The sequence below is a fragment of the Histomonas meleagridis genome (assembly GCF_020186115.1).
Source record: "Histomonas meleagridis strain 2922-C6/04-10x chromosome Unknown contig_18, whole genome shotgun sequence".
NCBI classification, from domain to species: Eukaryota; Parabasalia; order Tritrichomonadida; family Dientamoebidae; genus Histomonas; species Histomonas meleagridis.
The window spans coordinates 431,467-453,982 of record NW_027150797.1 but is presented as its reverse complement, the minus strand read 5'-3'; the positions used below and the strand labels follow the sequence as shown (position 1 = coordinate 453,982).

At 27.5% G+C, this 22,516-nt stretch overlaps 4 protein-coding genes across 4 annotated transcripts; 3 read left to right on the top strand and 1 right to left on the bottom strand.

Annotated features, from left to right (window-relative positions):
• Positions 1–4,152: 4,152 nt before the first annotated feature.
• On the top strand, positions 4,153–4,407 carry GO595_002495 (putative C-Myc-binding protein; the record flags this gene model as incomplete). The annotated part of the gene is made up of 1 exon (XM_067915410.1): positions 4,153–4,407. The coding sequence occupies one exon, from the start codon at positions 4,153–4,155 to the stop codon at positions 4,405–4,407; it is 255 nt and encodes an 84-aa protein (XP_067777432.1).
• Positions 4,408–4,742: 335 nt separating this feature from the next.
• GO595_002494 (uncharacterized protein) lies at positions 4,743–5,459 on the top strand (the record flags this gene model as incomplete). The annotated part of the gene is made up of 1 exon (XM_067915409.1): positions 4,743–5,459. One exon carries the CDS (start codon positions 4,743–4,745, stop codon positions 5,457–5,459), a length of 717 nt encoding a protein of 238 aa, XP_067777431.1.
• Positions 5,460–5,699: 240 nt separating this feature from the next.
• Positions 5,700–6,413, top strand: GO595_002493 (BTB/POZ domain containing protein; the record flags this gene model as incomplete). Its single annotated transcript, XM_067915408.1, has 1 exon — positions 5,700–6,413. One exon carries the CDS (start codon positions 5,700–5,702, stop codon positions 6,411–6,413), a length of 714 nt encoding a protein of 237 aa, XP_067777430.1.
• Positions 6,414–7,380: 967 nt separating this feature from the next.
• On the bottom strand, positions 7,381–8,739 carry GO595_002492 (Tubulin-tyrosine ligase family protein; the record flags this gene model as incomplete). The annotated part of the gene is made up of 1 exon (XM_067915407.1): positions 7,381–8,739. The coding sequence occupies one exon, from the start codon at positions 8,737–8,739 to the stop codon at positions 7,381–7,383; it is 1,359 nt and encodes a 452-aa protein (XP_067777429.1).
• Positions 8,740–22,516: the final 13,777 nt, after the last annotated feature.

The following is a 22,516-nucleotide window of genomic DNA, read 5'->3' as shown; positions in this document are numbered from 1 at the left end:
ACGGACCTAAGTGTCTTTCTTTCTTTTCTTTTTTTGTTTTGTAATGTGCAAAATAATGTGATTTAATCCTTTTAGTTATATCTTTATCAATTAAATTCTTTTCAATCATTTTCTCTATTAAGTAATATGCTTCATCTTAATTTTAGAAATATATTTAATAAAAATTTTAGCAATTTTAGGACTGTTTTTGTTTATTTCTTTTTCTTGGTTTTGAATTTTTTCAAAAAACTTTAAACATACATCGATTTCTGCTTTCCTTGAATAAAAAGCAAAGTAAGCTAAATTGCTTATAATAGAATTAAATGAATAAGGGATATTGCATTACTTGTTGAACTGCTAAATATAAATTATCCTCATTTAGATTAAATATAACTTGCTCAAGTTCAATCAATATCTCCATCTTCATGTGATGATGAATAATAAAAACTCTTGCGTTGGATTGAGCCATAAATGAAAAACGATTGTGGTGAACGATAGAATATAAAGTATTTAAAAACAGAAAACCAAATAGAATACGTTCAAAATGTATATGAATGATAAAAAATTCATCCAAAAAAATCATGATTCTCAACGATCGCTATTTTTCAATGAAAAATGGTGGTTAGACTCATTAAAAGTGTAAAAGTGACGTTTTGTAAAGCTCTATCGGTTTTCACAAACGATTCCAAATTTGAGGCACCCCACCGGGGCATCCCAAGGTAATTGAATGGATCAAATACTAGTCGAACCTAATCCTCTTCTTATAAGTCGATTAGGATCAAATCACAATAATGGAACAGTAGTTGTAAAAAACAAAGGAGTTAATCTCATTTTATTTCGGTTAACTTTTGATACAGAAATATTTTGTGGTATTTCACCTGCTTGTGGTGAACTTGAGCCAAATTCATCTCGCTCACTCAACTTTGTACTTGAAGATTTTAATTCTGATATTAAAGAAATATCATTTTTAATTCAATATTACATTGTTCTTCCAAATACAGAAGCAAGTAAAATTTCTGAGCTAATGATGAATCAGGACAAATGGAAGGATTCTATTACCGCTAAGATCAGATTTTTAACTCACGCTGAAGAAGCAATGAATTCCTTTTCTAATGCATTCAAATCGAAATCTTCTTTGAACAAGGCAATAGAAAGCTCTAAAAACATCAATCCTGACGAAAAGCAATTAAATGAGCTTAAAAAGAAGCTTGAAGAAAAAGAACACGAAAGAGATCAATTGAAGTCACACCTTGAATCACTAAAAGAACAACTCGAAGAACAGAAAAAAGAATTAGAAAAATATAAAAATACCAATGGTTGGCAAGATAGCCTCCTATTTTTTGGCCTTTTGATTTTTATTGTTTCTTTAATTGCTAAACGATTCATTTGATAAATTTTTCAGCATTTTATTTTGGATATTAATTCAAGCAAATGCATAATATCTATGTCTACTCCTGCGCATGCGTTATTTATAGAGTAAAAAATACTAAAAAAATTCATTCTGCTTTATTCTATTCATAAAGATTAATGCATTAAAAAAGGTTAGAAATGAAAATTATAATTAAGAAATTTTTTCAAACAAAAATTGACTTGTTTGTAACATGAATTAAGCCGTTGTCTTCCTTATATGCGTTTAACACATGGTCAGATGGTCACATCTTCCCAACATTAACAGTAAAAAATTCAATTTATTTGCTTTAGATTTCTCTTTGGATTAATGGAAAATATTTTTAGTATGAAAAAGAAACTGAATCAACGATAAACGCATTACAATATTCATTAATTCAGTTTATTCAGGATTTAGAATCTCTTGAAGAAATTATTTTTGATATAAATGAAAATAATATTATTAAATCTATAAATGAAACCATGAATATATCAAATAATAATCATATATTATTTTATTCAAACTTGATTCTCAGTCAAATAATGTATTCATCAATCTTTTCTCAAATGAAAGATATTAACTTATCTCTTAATTTATGAAACATATTGAAATTACTAAAAATGATCATGAATTAATTAATACATTTAAAGATTTTCTACTTAGTTTAGATACTCAAGAATCATATTTTATTTGAGAAAAAATGATTGAATTGAATTTAATATCTTCAAAAAAAGTTGAAAATAAATCAGCACATATCTTAAAAGATTATTCCAACCCTTACATAAATGTTTCTTATTTACATGAATCAAAAACCAAACAAAACATAGTTAATCCATTTTTCATTCATTTTAATTATAAAGAATCAGGCAGTAAACTTGAGTCTTGGTGTAATTATCCAGATAAAATTCCATATGAAGAACTTTCAAAGAATGATTTTGAACTTCATAAGAAATATATTAAAGAAGAACATAATCCGAATGAAATTGCAAAAATAATTCGAAATGATGAAATAGAAGAACCTCAAGAAATAACATCACAAGCAAATTTTGATTTTAACAAAACAATTGAGCCATCACTTTATGAAAGATGTTCAATTATAAATAAAGAAAATGTTACACTAATTGATTATGCAGCATTTTTTTCTTCAGTTAAATGTTTTAAATATTTACTTATGAACAATGCAAATGTAGAAAATACAGGTAAATATGCAGTTGCTGGTGGAAATGAAGAAATCATTCATTTATGTGAACAAAATCATTCATCATTTGAAAATGTATATGATAGTGCAATTATGTTTCATCGAAATGATATCTTTAAATATCTTTACGAAAATAAAATTGAAGAAATTAAAAAATCTAATGAAAAAATTCATGATTTATTTTTTACGAACAAATAATTAATTTTAAAATATTTGGTTTTTTACTTGAGCAAAGAGTAATTGATATTAATGCTAAATATATTTGTCTTTTATTCATAAATTTTTTTTTAATAATTTGATATATTTAAATAAAATTTGGAAATTATACAAATTATTTAATACAGCACTTATTGATGCATCTAAAAATGGATATATTTTGGTCGTCTTATTACTTCTTGAGCAACAAGATATTGATATCAATGCTAAAGATATTTATTTGCTTTATTTAATATTTTTTTTTAACAATTTTCAGTTTCTAAAAAATATTAGAAAATTATGATAAATATTTGATACATCACTTATTTTAGCATCTAAGAATGGACATATTGGTATACTTCTTAATCAAAACAATATTAATATTAATGCTAGAAATATTTATTTGTTTTATATAAAATTTATTTGAATCATTTTATATTTCAATATAATTATTGGTAATTATATAAATGATATTCCAAAATAATATTTGGTAACTTTATAAATTATTTAGAACAGCACTTATGGAAGCAGCTTTTTATGGTCAAACAAAAACAATCAAATTCCTTCTTGAACAAAAAGGAATTGATATTAATATCAAAAATATTTGTTTGTTTCATTTAATATCTATTTTAATAATTTTTTTTTTTCTGTATAATATTTGGGATTTGTTTAAATTATTGAGAACAGCATTCATGGAAGCATCTCGAAGAGGAAATACAAAAATAGTTAAATTACTTCTTGAACAAAAAGGAATTGATATTAATGCTAAAGATATTTGTTTGCTTCATTTAATATCTATTTTAATGATTTTCTATTTCTAGGTAATATTTGGAAATTGTTTAGATTTTTTAGAACAGAACTTGTTTTAGCATCTGAAAATGGTCATACAGAAATAGTTAAATTATTTTAGAACAAGAAGGAATTGATGTTAATACTAAAGATATTTATTTGTTTTATTTGAAATTTATTTTAAGAATTTGATATATCAAAATAATATTTGGAAATTATTTAAATTATGTAGAACTGTACTTATGAATGCATCTGAAAAAGGTTATACAGAAATAGTTAAATTACTTCTTGAACAAGAAGGAATTGATATTAATACTAAAAATATTTATTTATTTTCTTTAAAATTTATTTTAAGAATTTGATATTTCAAAATAATATTTGGAAATTATTTAAATTATTTCAAACAGCACTTATGTATGCATCTTTTTTTGGTCATACAGAAATAGTTAAAATACTTTTTGAACAAGAAGGAATTGATATTAATACTAAAGATATTTAATTGACTTAATGTTATCTTTTGTAATTTCTGGGGTAATTTCTACAGGATTCATTAAAAGGTGACCGTTTATATAGTTTCAAACGATTTTGTCACTTTTAGTCAAAAATGGCAACACAAGACGGAAAAAGAGAAGCATTTCGAAAGTATCTTGAAGACAGTGGTATGCTTGACTCAATCACAAAAGTGCTGGCACATCTTTACAATAACTTCGATGAGTCAATTGATCCATTACAATATGTCAAAGAACATCTTGGTAACCCAGAAGGTGTTAATGTAGAAGAGCTTAAGGCCAAAAATGCTTCACTTAGGCAGGAAGTAGAACAATTGGAGGCCAGACTTCAATCTCTGAAAAACAAATGATTATTATTAAAAATATTTTTAATAGGATTTCGAAAACCCCCTAAAAAATATTTCAGTGGTACATTATTTTTAAAAAACATTTTTGTTTTTTTGCAAAACGAACTTAACATTAACAAATAATTTAAATTTATACCGATGTTGTTTTGACTTTGGAAAAAAAATGTATTTTAGCCTTTTAAAAAATACTAAAAGGAAATAATTTGTTTTTAAATTATTATCCTGAGAGAAAACACAGCGAAAAGTTTTGTGATATGAAAAAACAGTTTTCAATTATTTTACTGTACGTTAAGCAGTCAACGGTTATTTCCTGTACGTTAAACAATCATTTTCTTGAAATGCGAAGTCGCAATACACGTACTCGTCCACTTGTCGCACCAATTAAGTTTGTTAAAGGAGGTGAAAATCTTGATGTTGCAAATTCTATCCTTCGTGCAGAAATGAAATCAACACCAACAAAGAAATCTTCACAATCAAAGAAATCAAATTCCAAAAAGTCAGCTGCTGCAAGAAGCTCTAAAAGGAGATCAGCTTCCATTGAGCGAATTTTTGAAAAAAAGAAAGTCGAAGAAGATAAAAAACATGTCGATATCCTTAAACAGCAATTAAGTCAATTAAAAGAACGTGAGATCCAATTAACAAGAGCAAGCAGAGCAATGTCTGTTCGTGCTCCTCCTCCTGATATTCAACAACGAAATAATAAGAATCTAGCACCTCGCCCAGTTAGTAATTGTTTTTCTAAGCCAACTCAACCAGCAACAAAAGAAAATGTTGTGCGCACAAGCTTTAATCTTCCAGTTCAATCCAAGGAAGAACCCAAAAAATCCAATTCCACACAAATACCAAATGATCATACAGACAATTTTATTATGAATGTTAAAAGCAATTTAAGGAAAGTTACGCCTGTTGATAGGTCTTCAATAAGATATGATGATAATAAAGATGATTTTAGCCAAATAATAAGCCAGACAATGGCAGCGCGAAGAAAGTGTTTTGCACCAGAATCAGATAGTTCTTCAAATTCTGATGATGAAACAGAACAAACTGAATTCTAAATTATTATATTTTTCTCTTATAACATAAAACGAGGTAATATTGATAAGATATTTTTTTTTGTTAAGTATTTTGGGATTTTCTTCTCAATTTTTGCCAATATTTGCCACTTTTTGAAGAACGTTTATCAATAACACTGACTTTTTGAATGTCGTTAAATTGAAAAATTTGAATAAATTCCAGAGCTCATTTGTTAGCCATTAAAGTGTCATTTTTAGCATATCGTCTTTTCAGTCATTTAGATGAACTTCCAAAGAGACCTTATTTTCACACCACTCTTTGATTTCAAGCCATTCTACAACGACGGGTTCCTTTCGGATTGCGAGATACGTGTTCATGATAACCAATATGATGCATCTTACGTATCAATCAAATCCCACGTTGCTATTTTGTCTAACTCATCAGATTTCTTCTTTAACTCCTTCACATCTGAAATGGACGAGCAAAAAACAGGTATTGTTCATGTTTATGACAATCCATCTGGCCTTCTTCAAAAGGTTATCGAATGGATGTACAATGGCCAAATTTCATTCACTGATAACGAGCTCATGCCTCTCATTCATATTAGCAAAATATATGGTATCCGAACTCTTGATGCTGTTTTGTCAAGATATCTTGATACACATGTTAACCCACAAATTATCTTGAACTACGCTTCACAATGTTTTGAATACGAACTCGCAGATGAATTAAAGCTCCTTGAACTCTATTTTGTCAAGTTCTTTGATAAGATCACAATAACCAACTTTACCAATTCATTAGATGTTATCACATTCACAAATATCATCAAGAGAGTTAACATTGACTACCCTAAGAAGATCAAGATTTTGAACGAATTCCTTGGTGACTTTAAATGTGATAAAGAAGAGCTTGCTGCCCTCAAGACAGTGATTCCTCCTAATAACAAAGAAGCTGTAAGGGCAGCTAAAAAGCTTCATCCTTACTGGTACAAATAAAAATCAAATTTGAAAAATTGTTCAAACAAACACTTTCAATTTTGACGGTTTTCACATGTGAATTTTTTAATGCATCATTCACACAAAATTCGACATGATTTTCATTAATCATTATGGAGTCATGAAAAAGATTGAATGTAATATGTTCCAAGTGATATGAGTTTTTAATCATGAATTCATGTTTTCAAATCTTTGTCCAAAAATATCTCAAGATTTCACTAATTTAGTTCGGATTATATATATTTTATATATTTATATTTATGTAACGAAAATTGTTTTTTATAACTTTTGGAAAACTTAACACTTAGTTAAAAAGTTTTATCTACTTTATCATATTTAATGATTGTGTTTCTCTTGAGAGTATTGTTTTTCCAATTTCACTTGTGATGAATGGCATGACAGCATTTAATGGTTGTAACTCACTTAAATGTATATAATTTATTTGGGGAATCAGATTCCCTTCTTGAACATGATGTAATTGATGTTAATACCAAAAATAATATTTATATTTTATATTTCAAAATTATATTTGGAAATTATTTAAATTATTTGATACATCATTTTTGTTAACATCTTTAAAAGGTAATACAAATTATTTCATAAACAGCTTTTCTATCATTGTTGATTTTAATTGATATTTATAAACAATATATTGAAATTATTTAATTCTTAAAGCAAGATCTACATGTGCAGCTGAACAATGTAAAGAAATTAGGGAAATAATCAATTCCAAATACGCATGTTTTTTTTTCTTTAATCAAATAAACATCACAAGTACATCTTTTCTCACCCACACATAAAAGTCGCGATCCAAGCCAATGCGCATTATGAAAATGATTTCATAATAACCGCCGGCAAAAGTGCCATTTTATGTAACATAATTTTATACTTTTTATCATTAATTGACGCGATTGTCATTTTTCTTTTGGAAATATTTATAAAAAACGGATTCAAATCGTCTATTTTATTATTGCAACAAATTTTTAGCTCTTTGTTTCACAATCTGCAATTTCATAAAATCCTTTGCGGATATTTTCTTCATGTTTCTCACACTCCGAAAGAACCGCGACATGCACTTTCTTCCGTCCGCCATTTCGCGGTCGTCCTGATTTAATATTTGCAAAGGTAATCCGAACTCTTCTGTTGTTTCCGTTGGCAAACTCTTTAATTTATCATACATTTCGTTCCATATCTTATTATTATCATTCGGAAACACTTTCCTAAAGCCATTATTCGCTTCATTTTGCATTTTCAAATTTTCCATCTCATCGATGACATTTTGGTTTTCATCGATAAATTGATAAAATCCATTGACATCGCGAGGGAAATCGGGATTTTCATCCAGAAGCTTTTGTAATGGCTCAAGTGGAGCAGCAATACGTATCGCATCAACAAGCATACCCAATTTCATGTCATGCGAGTTCTGCGTGTTACATTTTAGCGACGGACGATAATTTATTTCGAGAATATATGGATTAAGTTGCTTATCAAGCAAGATGTCACAACCAATGATTTGGAAACATCGCGAATAACGATGATATGGACATTGCTGTGACTCAGCTTTAAGTAAGAAACTATAAGCTGAGAGAAATGAGACAACAATCGCATGATCAATTGACGACCATAATTTATCAATGTCATGACCCATGCGTTGAAGCTCGTCAAAGACATCAGTTAACATCCGAGTCATTTTGTCCGGTATAGCATCCGGATTTTTGCTGTTAACGGACGTATTTGTGAGAACAGAAAATTTGGATGTGCTGGAAACACTTTCAGTACAAAAGCGTGCAACACCTCCTCGATAAATGTATATGGTAAGTGGATGAAGACTTGTAACTAAGGCATATATGCGAAGATCAAATTTACGATCATCAATTACAAATGAATCAATGTATTCTTGAGCAACAGCTAACTTATCAGGGACATAAAATTGAGGATCTTCTGGTCGAATTACAGTGATACCATGACCTAACGAACCTTTGTCAGGTTTATAAATATGTGTTCTGTCATGGAGATTAAGAGCTTCTTGAAAGCTGGCATAATCATGAGGAAGAACATAAGATTTGGGAAGAAATTTTAATTGATCTGGAAAGTAATGAGCTGCTCGTTGTAAAAGAAGTACAAATGGTACTTTTCGACACATTGTTTGGGACCATGGAATTCTATTGATCACTTGCCATGGAAGAAGTTGATTGAAATATTCAATTTTGACTGTATCGCACCAGATTAGAACAGCATTTTGATTGTTTATCTCAAACTGTATTCCAGATGCACGAAGAGCTTGTTTGACAACAAGATATAATACTCTTCCATTTGCAGCCTTCATAGACAGAAATTCTTTTTGGTCTAGATATAATGGGGTACCCTTGATTCAAGAGAAAACGTTCTAAAAATATATACATCAATATTATCAAAATTTGTAAAACAGATGCCATCGTAGCTCAATCGGCTAGAGCATAAGACTCTTAATCTTGGGGTTGCGGGTTCGAGTCCCGCCGGTGGCTTTTTTAGTGTTTCATGTTTTATCGTGCGTTAAAATATTTGTGATTTTATTTGGTTACATAATCTTTGTTGTGGGGCATTTTTTTGTTTCTTCAACTGAACGGTCATCCAACTAACCACATCTAAACCAGTATATACAAGTATTGTTGAAAAAATGTTTAAAATATTTTATCTTCTCTTTAATTTTGTGATTCTTTTTTGTGAGTATCGCTCACTCGTAGAGGAACGGCTCTTGATGGATTTGTAATCACAAAATTAATTCAAAAAGTTATTTTTTCTTCTTTGTCCAGAGCCTCCAATAATGAATAAATTGTTTCAAGAATTATCCTATTTATAGAACATATAAATCATAAAAAATTGCAAAGACAGATTTTTGAATTTTTGCTCTGATCTATAGATATTGAAAATCTTGTATAACTTAAAAACAGAATGAAAACTGTAGAAAAATTGTATAAATTAATATTGTCCATAATTAGTTCTATATATTTATTGAATATTAACTTCTGTATTTAATCTTAAAGCCCAAAAAAGAATTTGAAATTTTGAAGATTGCTTTTATTGCATAAAAAAACAAGATAACAAAATTTGGTTAAGATAATTTTATTGAATTGAATGTGTATACTTATTTATTTGTATATTTTTTAATTTTTGTTCAATGGAAAATGAAAAAAATTGGTTTTCTGATTTGAAACGACCGTTTATTTGGTTGACAGCGTCTTGTGCTGTATCAAATAATCCAAATAATCTTTAAATGTTTGATGAAAATATTAAATTAATTAATAAAACATTAAATGAAACAAAAAAAGATTATTAGTATTAACATCAATTCCTTTATGTTGAAGAAGTCTTTTAACAATTTAATCACATATAGTTGCAACTATAAGTGGAGTATTAAATAATTTAAATATATTCCAATATTTTTGTAAAATATTAACATCAAAAAAATTGAAAAATATCTTTTACATTTACATTAGTTCCATTATTTTGAAGAAGAAATTGAAAATTAGAAAAATTCTTTTTTCAAAAAAGTGACGCACAAGATTTGCTGTTAATTTTTTATTTCCAGAAAAAGAAAATAAATGCAAGATCCCAATCCCCCAGAAAAAGAAAATAAATACTCCTACTTGGAATTACTTATTGAACTCCAAAAAATCATCATGGGCTCACATGATGAAAACCTTGATTTTTCAGTTCAACAAATATTGCAAAAATTTGAATTGAATTATCCATATACATTTAATCATGTCATTTGTGAATTGATTTATTTTGTATTTTGTTCAAGAAAGAATGAATTTGATATATACTTAAAATTTTTACAAATGATTCAAATGAAAGAAGAAGAAATAAATGAAAATATACCTAAAATCATTCCAATTTTTTCAAATTACATATCGAAAATGGAAAAGCAAGAAGCATATTATATATATAATATATTGATTCAACAAAATTTAACTAAAGCAAATATTTTAACAATGAATCGAACAAAATATTTTATTCATTACCATAAAAATAGAAATCCCACAACTTCTTTACCCAAAAAACATCAACGAGCAGAAGAAAATTTCTTGGAAAACATAGAAGAACTATCAAAGAATGATTTTGAACTTCATAAGCAATATGTTAAAGAAGGACATAATCCAAATGAAATAGCAAAAATCATTCGTAATGATGAAATAGAAAAACTTCAAGAAATATCATCACAACCAAAATTTGATTTTAATCAAATAATAGAACCATCAATTTATGAAAGATGTTCTTATATTAATACAAAAGATGTTACATTAATCGATTATGCATCATTTTTTGGGTCAGTTCAATGTTTTAAATATTTACTTATGAATAATGCAAATGTAATAAATACAGGTAAATATGCAGTTGCAGGTGGAAATCTAGAAATAATTCATTTATGTGAACAAGATAATTCTTCATTTGAAGGTGCATATGAAACTGCAATTAAATTTCATCAAAATGATATATTTAAATATCTTTATGAAAATAAAATTATTGATAAATCAATCCAAGCTGATAAAACAACGCTTAATTATTTCCAAAAAATCTCTATTACTAGTGGTAATTACGAACTTTTATTTTTTTTTGGAAGGAGAAGGAATTCAATATGATGATAAAAATATTTTAAAAGAAATAAAAATAGGAAATTTATTCCTTATCAAATATCTTCATATAAATAATCAAAATACAAATTTTTTAATATACTCTACAAAATCAGGGAATGTTGAAATTGTAAAATACTTTCTTGAACAAGAAGGAATTGATATTAATGCTAAAGATATTTATTTGTTTTATTTGATATTTATTTTAATAATTTTGTATTTCAAAATAATAATTGGAAATTATTTAAATTTTTAGAACAGCACTTATGTATGCATCTTCAAATGGTCGTACAGAAATAGTTAAATTACTTCTTGAACAAGAAGGAATTGATATTAATGCTAAAAATATTTATTTGTTTTATTTAAATTTTATTTTAATAATTTGATATTTCAAAATAATATTTGGAAATTATTTAAATTATTTGATACAGCACTTATGTTAGCATCTTCAAATGGTCGTACAGAAATAGTTAAATTACTTCTTGAACAAAAAGGAATTGATATTAATGCTCAAAATAAAATTTATTTTAATAATTTAATATTTCAAAATAATATTTAGAAATTATTTAAAATATTTAAAACAGCACTTATTTTAGCATCTCAAAATGGTCATATAGAAATAGTTAAATTACTTCTTGAACAAGAAGGAATTGATATTAATGCTTAAGATGTTAAATTATTCTGAATTATATTTATTTATATTGTTTGAAACTCAAAAAAAAAAAAAATATTTGGAAATTATTAAATTTATTTGAAACTTCGCTTAAGTTGGCAGAAAAAAATTCTCATGTCGAAATTGTTCAATTAATTAGTGAAAAATTACCAAGTAAATGTATGTTTTGTTGAGAATAATATTATAATAATTGTCAAGAATAACTCGCTTAAATAGTCTTTGGGCAGGAATCGATTTACATGTAAAATCTTAATATAAAAATTAATTAATAAAATTTTCATAATTTTAAAAGATGAATGTGGTTTGATATGTTGAAAATATAGACATAATGAACGAGAAAATAATTTATTGAGTTTGATCAAAAGTGATACATTCAGGAAAAGATATAATAAAAAATAAAATATATCAGTCCATTCATATGATTGATTTTTTCATCAATTTTATTTTTCATTCTGCGTATGTAGTTTTAAAGAATATATCTTATAGGTGATAAACATATGGTTATTTTTTAAAAAATCTTAAAGAATTAAGAAAATGAATCTTTTGATTTCTTTTTTTTTTTTCATCAAATGATTTGATACTTTTTGCCAAATCTTCAGAACTACACCCTCAATTAGAAAATTTATATATAAGTAAACACTTACAAATGAATTTTTACAAAATTACAGCAAAAGGATTCAAATTTGTTAATTTCGCCAATTTTGTTTCCACATATTTATGTATTTTCTGTTTAATGTTCTCTGGTAGTAACTCATATTTCGGAGCTAGTTCGTCTGTTTCCCTTAATGCCTCTTCCTTTGTCAATTCAGGGATATCGAGATCAAAATTTGGTGTTGAGCAATCATTCAAAAACCTCAAAAATCCACTTCAATTCATTAAGGATAGCATTCTTAGATCCTCTTGGAAATATTTCGATGTGTGGCTTTGAACAAAAACAGGAAAACCTAAAGGTGAAGCGTTTCGTATCGGATCCAAAATTCCAAACTTTATTTTATCGTTGCCACTTTTTGCCACTTCATCGGCGTTTTCGAGTGAAATTTGGACCAAATTCTGGTGAGTAGAGAACGACTGCATCGTAGCTCTCGCTTTCTATGAGATCTTTGTAAGTTAACCCAACAATTTTTTGGACACTTTCCTTCTCGATAATTTCAGGTATTTCCTCGCTGAAATATTTCAACGTTTGATTTCAACGTTATCAAACAATTTGTCGCGTGATAACCATTATCTGGATTAAAAACATAAAAGTTAGGAAAAGTCATATCGTTCGCGGAAATGATATGGAACTACTCCAAACCTGATTTCTGGAAACAGATTTGATAACTGATACAAATTTTCAAATCCTAGACTAAAAATAACAGCAAATATTATGTTTTCTTGCATTATATCATATTTTGTGAATTCTTTGTATAATGGAATTGATTTTTCTAATATCGAAGATGTACTGTTTTGAACAGGAACAATTGTAAGGTCTTGTGAACGAAATAGCAAAAGCATTTCATTAGACATATTAAGTTCATCAAAAAGTTCGGGTTTAGTTGTAAATAATTCGCACGAACCAATTTATTGAAGTGCAAGATATAAATTAGAATTAGCACCAGAAACAGATTTTTATTTGCTTATTAGTGTATAATGTTGAAGATAATATTGCCTTTAAATCATTTAGAGTTTTGACAGGCCCTCGATTTTCAATAAGCCAATTGTTAAGGAGAAACATAAATGCATTTTCACATGAGTTATATATTCTGTCCGATTGATAGAGTACGAGAAAAGGATTTTCATATTGAAAGGTAGATACAAGTTGAGGAACATCAGAAGAAATAAGTAAAGTAAACAGTGCACGCTTAGAGAAAATATTAAGTGAGTTTGAAAATAAATATTGAGCTTGCTCTGATAGAGGGTGTGGGCCAATTACTAAAGCTAAAACAACAGGATTTTGGAAAATTACATCTTGAAATTCAACGCCCGTGTAATTTTTAAATTTAAATGTGCTTGTTTTGGAATAGGGGACAAAAATACAGTTTGAAAAATTTTGAAAAGCAAAAAACAACTAAAATGAAGGGAGTGAACATCATCACCCCCTATTTAGTGAGGCTGGGTGGGCTCTGATATATCGATAAACCGCTAGATAAATATCAAAACCGTTAACGATATTCTATCGTTATCAGCCCGATAAAAAAGTGACAGGTCAAGAAGAACATGAAAAGCTCAGACGAATTTCATAAAAATATGTTAATAATTAAACGTTTAAATAATATGTTTTTCCCTCTTTTCTCCAAAGTCTTTTCGTAATGTCGAGGAGATGTGGTTAAAAAACATTAGAAAATATTGCAAAGGAGTACCATAATATTGATCAATATAATAAATAAAATCAATTTTTTATCTATTTTCCCTATTGTTCTAACATGATAAAAATCTAATGTACTTAAGGCATTGGGAAAAAACGATTTGGAATTTGACAAAGCGGATTTTTTGAACACTTTATTTTGTTGCCGATAGAAGACATAAACGTTCTTAAAGCTTTTTTTCGTGTTATCACACAAATCATGAAAACCATTCGCCCAAAATATAAAATAATTACTAAGAAAAAAGTATCAAAGCAACACAGAGGCAATATATCAAACTTGGTGTTACTGGAGAAAATTATTTTCAAGTTAAACTATGAAAATATTGAAGAGTCAGTTCATTCAATCTTTGAATTATTTGGTACGAAAAACAAATACACGATTTTTAATGTTGTATGTCAATTAGTTTATTCATCATTTGTGTCTCAAATGAAAGACTTTGATATGTATTTAATGTTTTTGAAAAGTCTAGAAGAAAAATATCGAAAGAAAAATATCATTAATGTTTTAGTACGATTTCTTTTATTTTTGGAAACACACGAAGCAATTTATCTCTTAGAACAATTGTATGAAAAAGGTCTAATTGGAATCAATATATTATTAAAAAAGAAAACTTTATATTTTATCAATTACGCATCGGATAAAAATTATTTTAAAAATAAACCAATTTACTTTTATCGAAAATTTGATGAAAATTGTTTTGTTTATTACGAGAAAAATTCCTGGAATCTAATATATAAAAAAATTAAAGATAATTTTGATAATCACCTTGAAGAACTTTCAAGGAATGATTGGGAACTTCATAAGCAATTAATTAAAGAAGGTCATAATCCAAATGAAATTGCGAAAATAATTCGAAATGATGACATCGAAAAACTTCAAGAAATGTCATCACAAAATGATTTTGATTTTAATCAAAAGATTGAGCCATCACTTTATGAAAGATGTTCATTTATTAATCAAGAAAATGTATCATTAATTGATTATGCAGCATTTTTTTCTGCTATTAAATGTTTTAAATATTTACTTATGAATAACGCAAAAGTAAATAACGCAGGTAAATATGCAGTTGCTGGTGGAAATGAAGAAATCATTTATTTATGTGAACAAAATCATTCAGTATTTGAAGATGCTTATGAAGCAGCAATTGAATTTCATCGAAATGATATCTTTAAATATCTTTATGAAAATGAATTAGATGAAATTGATAGAACATTTAATTTTTATTATGGATTTTATGAGAGAAAAAATATTCAATTCAAAAAATCATATATATTAGGTGTTAAATGTGTTTTAAGTAGTTCTTATGAACTTCTTTCTTTTTTAATTAAAAAAAATTATTTGCAAATAAAAGACTTGATTAATGTGTTATCTGCAACAGGAAATTTATTCCTCATAAAAAGTACAAATAAAAAATTTAAAGTACCGGAAAATTTTTTTATTTTGTGCGAAATGTCGGGAAATGTTGAGCTTGTTAAGTACGTTATAAAAAATTTCAATGTAGATGTAAATGAAATAGGTATATTTTATATCAATAATTTAATATTTTTTGATAATATTTGATTTTTCTTTATAATGTTTAATACACCCATTATTTATGCATCTAAACATTTCAATTATGAAATAGTTAAATTACTTCTCAAACAAAAAGGTATTTTATATAATGCAACAAATTTTTATTTGTTTTGTTTCGGATTTATTTTAATTATTGAATATTTCGAATTAATACTTAAAAATTATTTATAATATTTCATAATGCACTTATGAAAGCAACCAAAAATAATGACATAAAAATGGTCAAATTGCTTCTTAAAAAAGATTCTATTGATATAAATGCTAAAAATTTTTGTTTGTTTTATTTATTTATTTTAATAATTTGAAAAATTAAATTAATCAATTTGAAAATTTATTCAAATTATTTTTTACAGTACTTATGACTGCAGCTGAAAAAGGTCAAACAAAATTAATGGAATTGTTTCTTAATTATTATATGACTGATATTAATGATACAGATAAATTTTATTTTAATGATTTTTAACTTCAAAATAATATTTGGAAATCATTTAAATCATTTAAAACAGCATTAATAATTGCAGCAGCAAATGGTCAAGTAAATGCAGTTGAATTACTTCTTGAACATGAAGGAACTGAAATTAATGCAAAAGATATAAATTATTTTAATAATTTAATATTTTAAAATAATATTCGGAAATTATTTTAAATATTTCGAACAGCAATAATTTATGCAGCTATATATGGTCGGGAAGAAGTAATGAAACTACTTGTTGAGCATGAAGAAGTTGATATCAATTATCATGATGTTTTTATATTTTGTTTTTTGTTCATTTTAAAACTTTTTTGTTTGAAAATAATATTTGGAATTTATTTATATTATTTAAAACACCTCTAATGTATGCAGCTGAAAAAGGTCATATAGAAACAGTTAAATTTCTTCTTAAACAAAAACATATAAAAATTAATGATAAAACATTTTATTTGTTTTGCTTCAAATTCATATTAAAAATTTGATGTTTCAAAATAACATTTGGAAATTATGCATTTTTCTTGAAACAGCACTTATGTTGGCTTGTTCAAATGGTCATAAAGAAATAGTACAATTGCTTCTGAATAAAAGAGGTATTAATATTGGTGCAAAAAATTTTTATTTATCAAATTTGATTTTTATTCCAATAATTTTTAATATCAAAATATTATTTGAAAATTATTATAAATATTTGAAACAGCTCTAATGTATGCGTTACAAAAAAATTATACAGAAATTGCTGAGTTATTTCCCCGTCAATGCGTAATTCAATAAAAAAATAATGTTATCTTCTTAAATCGATTATTGATATTATGGAAAAAGCGGAGTTAAAACTAACAGTGTTAGTTTACCCTTTTTTGGAAATATTTATAAAGATTATTATTTATAACATAATGATCTAAGTTATTTTATAATAAGACAAAACATATTTGAGAAATAGATTTAGAAAAAGTATGAAATCAAAACTGAACATTTCACATAACGAGAAATTGATACTGATTAAAAATTATCATCAATATAAACACATATGTTGAAACTTTATTAACAAACTTTGAACAAAAAATACTTGGTATTGATAAACATCATTTCCTTTTACAGCAACATTTTCCTTAATATTTACTATTATAACAAATAATTGAGCATGAATAGAAATCAATGCAAATTTCAATTTTAATTCTCAAAAGATTCCATCACCAAAAAAAAGATTAATTGGTAAGTATAGAAAACAAGATAATACACACCAAGCACGAGCACTCAAGCACCAGTAAAAAGCCAAAAATATTTATCAAGGTAAGCTTTGAACTTTTTGAATGCCAGGACGTTTTAAATCTGGTTATTTTGAATGAAACTCCCCTACGATCAATAAAATTCAATTCAAATTTCAGAGGACATTAAAAAAATTGAATTGCCTAAATCACGTTTCTGTTTTTTTCTTCATAAAGAAGATGCATTACACAAATCCCCTTATTAATGATAATGATGTTGATGAAAAATCTTCGAAAACTGTCGAGGGAAACCTTCTTGATAATGAGAAAGCTTATCAAGCTGAATCACAACAAAATACTTTTTCTGGATTTATTACTGTGTTGAATTTATTAAATTCTTTCCTTGGATCTTTAATTACTAACAACTCATATTCTTTTGAAGGGGCTGGTTTTGTTGGAACGATTCTTGTTTTGATGATATTTGGTGCTATTTCATATGGAACATCTTATATAATTCTTAAGCTTGCCAACGAGACAAAAACAAATGGAATCAATCAACTAACCAATGAAATTCTTGGGCGAGTTGGTTCTATTATATATTCTATCCTAAGTATTTTTTATTTATTTTATTGCTTAACTAATTATCTTGCTGTTGCTGGAAATATATTATTCCTATGGTTTGAGATAGGCGGATAGAAACTTTCTAATAGTATGAGATATCTTCCGAACTTTTTTTATTCACTTATTCCAATATGTTTGACAATTCCATATCGAAAGAACAAGATCTTCCAATAATTATCCATCATTACAATATTATGTGTCATATTTTATTTAATTGTAATGTTTGTTAAAATGGGTCAATACATACGTACATACGGCTCCATACACCGTTGCAATACTTTTACTATAACTTCAGAGTTTTTTGGGTTATTAACATTTTGTGTATTATATTACCCAATTACCACAATATTCATGCCAATATTACGTTTATACAAGAAGAAATCACTTAAGGAGCGTAACATAGTTGTTTTAGCAACAATTATTACTTCATTTATGTAATTTCTGGTTGCACAGGTTATGCGACCACAGGCGGTGAGAAAATAAATATCTTCGAAGAATTTGATAGAAGCGATGTTTTAATTGCCGTTGTGCAGGAATATTATTGATTGTAACATGTTCATATCCTTTAGTCTGTAAAAGTTTAATGTGTTCATGGAGCAACTTAATATTTAAGGAAGAAAACATATTGGAACTACCTAAATGGAAAATTATAACTGTTATTACTTTAAGTAATGTTTTTCCATTCATTTTCGGTGTTTTCGATATTAGAAGCGCTAATTCATTTTGGTTTTTCTTTTCTGTTATTTCTGTTTGTTTGATTAACTATGTTTATCCTGCCATTATGTGGTATGCATATCATAAGAGGACTGGAAATAGTAAAACAACGAGAAGTCTCTTGTGCTTTATATTAGGATTGTTTGGATTTGTAATGTTAGTATTAGGTTCGTTTTTAACATGCATGAACATAAATGAACAACTTAGTAGTTGAATTAGTAAATTACATATATCGAAATTTTTATGAAAGAAAAGTTTTCATTTATCTATTCAGAGCTTGGAGTTGCATTAACTTGGTTCCATAGTCTTTTTATGATGATGCACATTAAGATATGTAAATGATTGACATTAAAAATTGAACTAATAAATTTTTTACTCACACAACAACGGCCCATTTGAGAAAGCGCCTTCACATCCCACTCTCATATTTCCTGGTTCTAAAGTATGTTCCACTCCATCAATCAAAATTTTTGGCAACTTTACAATTCCCACCTTCAACGGCATCAATTGAAATTTCAATGTTCCACCGTTAAAGCACTTCACTTGTGACATTCCCGCGACGATACATTGATCATTTTCGACAAATTTCAACGAGCATTTACCCAATTCTATTTCTGCCTCTATGAACTGTCCCACAATAATTTTTCCGTTTTTATTCAGTGTAACTTTAATACATTTTCCATCAGCTCCTTGATTCAATTCCCACTTTTTGTAAACCTCATTACCGAACTCATCGTTCACTTTCAATTCCAAAGGATTCAAAGGGTTTAAATGTAAAACGAAATACTTTTCATTAGGCATCAAAACTTTTTCTTTGATTTCAGAGCTTTGAATTTTCAGAACGTTATCGCTGTTATTTTTTAACATAACGTGCGAAATGTTTTGAGTTGTAAATCTTGTTTTACAAGTGATTGGGAAAGAAAACGAATTTTTAATACGTTCGGAACAAATTTTTTGCCCATCAATGAAATGGTCTATTGTTAAAATTGCGTTTTCCACGAACTTTAACATTTTTATGATAATTTTACATTTCATTTCGGATTGGAAAGGATATTTATCATTGAAAACTAATTGCCCATTTTCTTTAATTTGGAACATTATTTTATCATTCGAAGGCATTAATAAAGCTTCGCCACATTGAGCTGGAATTATCACATTTTTCTTATCGAACAATAAGAAATGTGAAATTGATTTTGCGAATATATTTAAATAATTTATATTTAATATCATATAAAATTCATCTCGATCACATATCAATCGTGGAATTATTATATTATTTTTAATTCCTCCGAACGATTTAATGACAATTCGATATGAATTATTAATCGGAAGGACTAAAATCAAATTCTTAGAAACGATTTGAATTTTTGTGATTTTCCATTTCCCTTTTAAGTTTAATATACATTTAAATGTAATTTCGGAATTAAATTTTATGTTTTTACATTTCGAATTAAATTCGTTTTTCGTTTCTAAGTTTTCGAATGTGATATACATCTTATCGAACACAGCTAAGTTTAACCATTTCGGTCCTTTTATATTCACTTTTAATTCGAATGGTTCATACATCATTAATTCATCGATGAATGCATTTGATGAAAAATCTAATTTAGTGTTAAATGGGATATCAACCATATTATAACAATCTGATTTATATTCCGCAATTTCATTTAACACTTTTAATTTATCATCATCGGATAATGCACAATTATCTTTTAATAAATTAGTTCCAAAGTTTATAACTTTATATTTATCGTTTTCATCATTTAACGATTGATAAAATTGTAATAAAACTGTTTCACTTCCGATTTTCCAATTGGTTAAATCTAATGGAACTTTGTTAATTAACTTTTTGTTGTGTTTGTTTTGCCATAATAATAACTTCGCTGTGATGATATCATTCGTATATTTACTGATGTCAAGTTTCGTTAATTGTTCATATACTTTCTCTAAGTCATCGCCGTTTTGGTATATGATTAAATCGAACTTTAACAACAGTAATGGCTTTAATGACTGTTTCGAATCAGATTTGTTTAAGATTTCAACTAATGAATTAATGGACTTTTCACTCCACCCGTATACAAGTTGTTCTTCTTTAGCATTATGACAATTAGTAATCAAAAATTTATAATGAGATAAAAATAATTGACTGAGCTCGATCCAATTCCCTTGTTGATATAATACACTCATCAATCCATGAAGTGCAAACATTAGATTCGAGGCATTGTCGTCATGTGTAGTGAATGGATAATGGATAATTTGTGAATTGTCAAGTACAATGTCTAATAATCTAGTGATGTCTTTGAAATTCTCCTTCAAAATTTCGTAGACCGACTTGTACCCTATGTATGACGTGTTTATAAAGCCAAATGAAAATAATAATAAATTTAACCATATTCGATATCGATATTGAATAGACTTTTCGCTCTTGTTCTTGGCCTCATGATGGTACTTGACAAAGTCTTGTACAATGTGCTCTTGTATCGCTGACTGGACAGAAGATATGATGGAATCAGGAAGACGTTTCTTGGGTTTGTATGAAATTAACATAATGTTGCTTTGATCCTCTGGATAAGGAGTGATTTGTGCGACATTTGTGATCTTTTTGGAAAATGGTCGATCAATTTGAAGTGCAATTGCTAGATAAGTGGCATTGATCATCTTTTTGGCCTCTATCCACATTGTTATTGGGTTGGAATCTTTTGATATTAATTCATTAGGATCTGTGATTTCATAAACATAGATGTATAAAAATGGTCGTTCATACGGATCATTGCCAATTGGTGTAAGTGCTATAAGATTAGGATCTTCGGGGATAAATTCTGGTGCAATGTTGATTCCAGATCCATCCTTTTCATCATAATGAATATCGATGCTATGTATAGGAAATTGGAAAAAAAAGTTGGAAGTAATATCTTGCTCTAGCTGTTTCCATGATTCTGTTTGGTTATTAACAGCTACTTTGACGCTTCTTGATGGAGGCTTTGCCATTTTGCCTTTGCTATCGTTAATTGAAAAAATTCAAATAAAAATGCCATTCAAAAAAATATGCGAATACTAAATTAAGAATATAGTAAAGCTGAAACAAATCTTTAAGAATGCCCGTAAACATATTAATTACATGTAAATTCTATTATTTTCATGATTTTTTAAGTTATCCACAGAAGTTCCACATGGAAAGAATGATTCTATATATAAATCATTTAAAATATTTGCTAGGAAGATATTAATTAATATGCAATTTATATTCTTTTAATGATGTTATCACGACAATAACATTAAAATGAGGAAAATGATTAACATGAATTGAAAAAGAACATTTGACTAAAAATAGGGGAAGTTTAAATGCGCAACAAACCTCATGGTCCGCCCAGAATAGTTGTTACAGCTGACATGCGTGTTGGAAAGACTTACTAACCACGAAGTTGTCTTTACCAGATTTTCGTGAAAATTACATAAATTGGAATCTGGCGAAATCTATCTTGATACAAAAACCAGCTCATGCCGTGACCATACGAGCTTGCGACCTTTAACCTACGCACCATACACAAATGATTTATTGCTTGCTTTTCATTAGTTAATCCACAATCTTTTGAAAATATTCAAAAAGAAGAGTATCTTCCTGAGTTTGCAGGCTAGGATTTATGCGAGAGCGCTCTGATTATTTTGGTTAGTCTTTCAGATATGAGTATGAACGGAATCCTTCTCAGTGCCAACCAAAAGAAGCTCCTGTAATCACCTCAAAAGGCCAGTTGCTGTAAACGAAATCCACGTATTTACTTACATTAACATGTTAAAATGACATTTTTAACGTCAGACGAACCTTGAACAAGTTTTTAAAGCTGCCTTTGAAGCAGCTTTATATCATTATAAAGGCAACCAAAACAAAAAAAG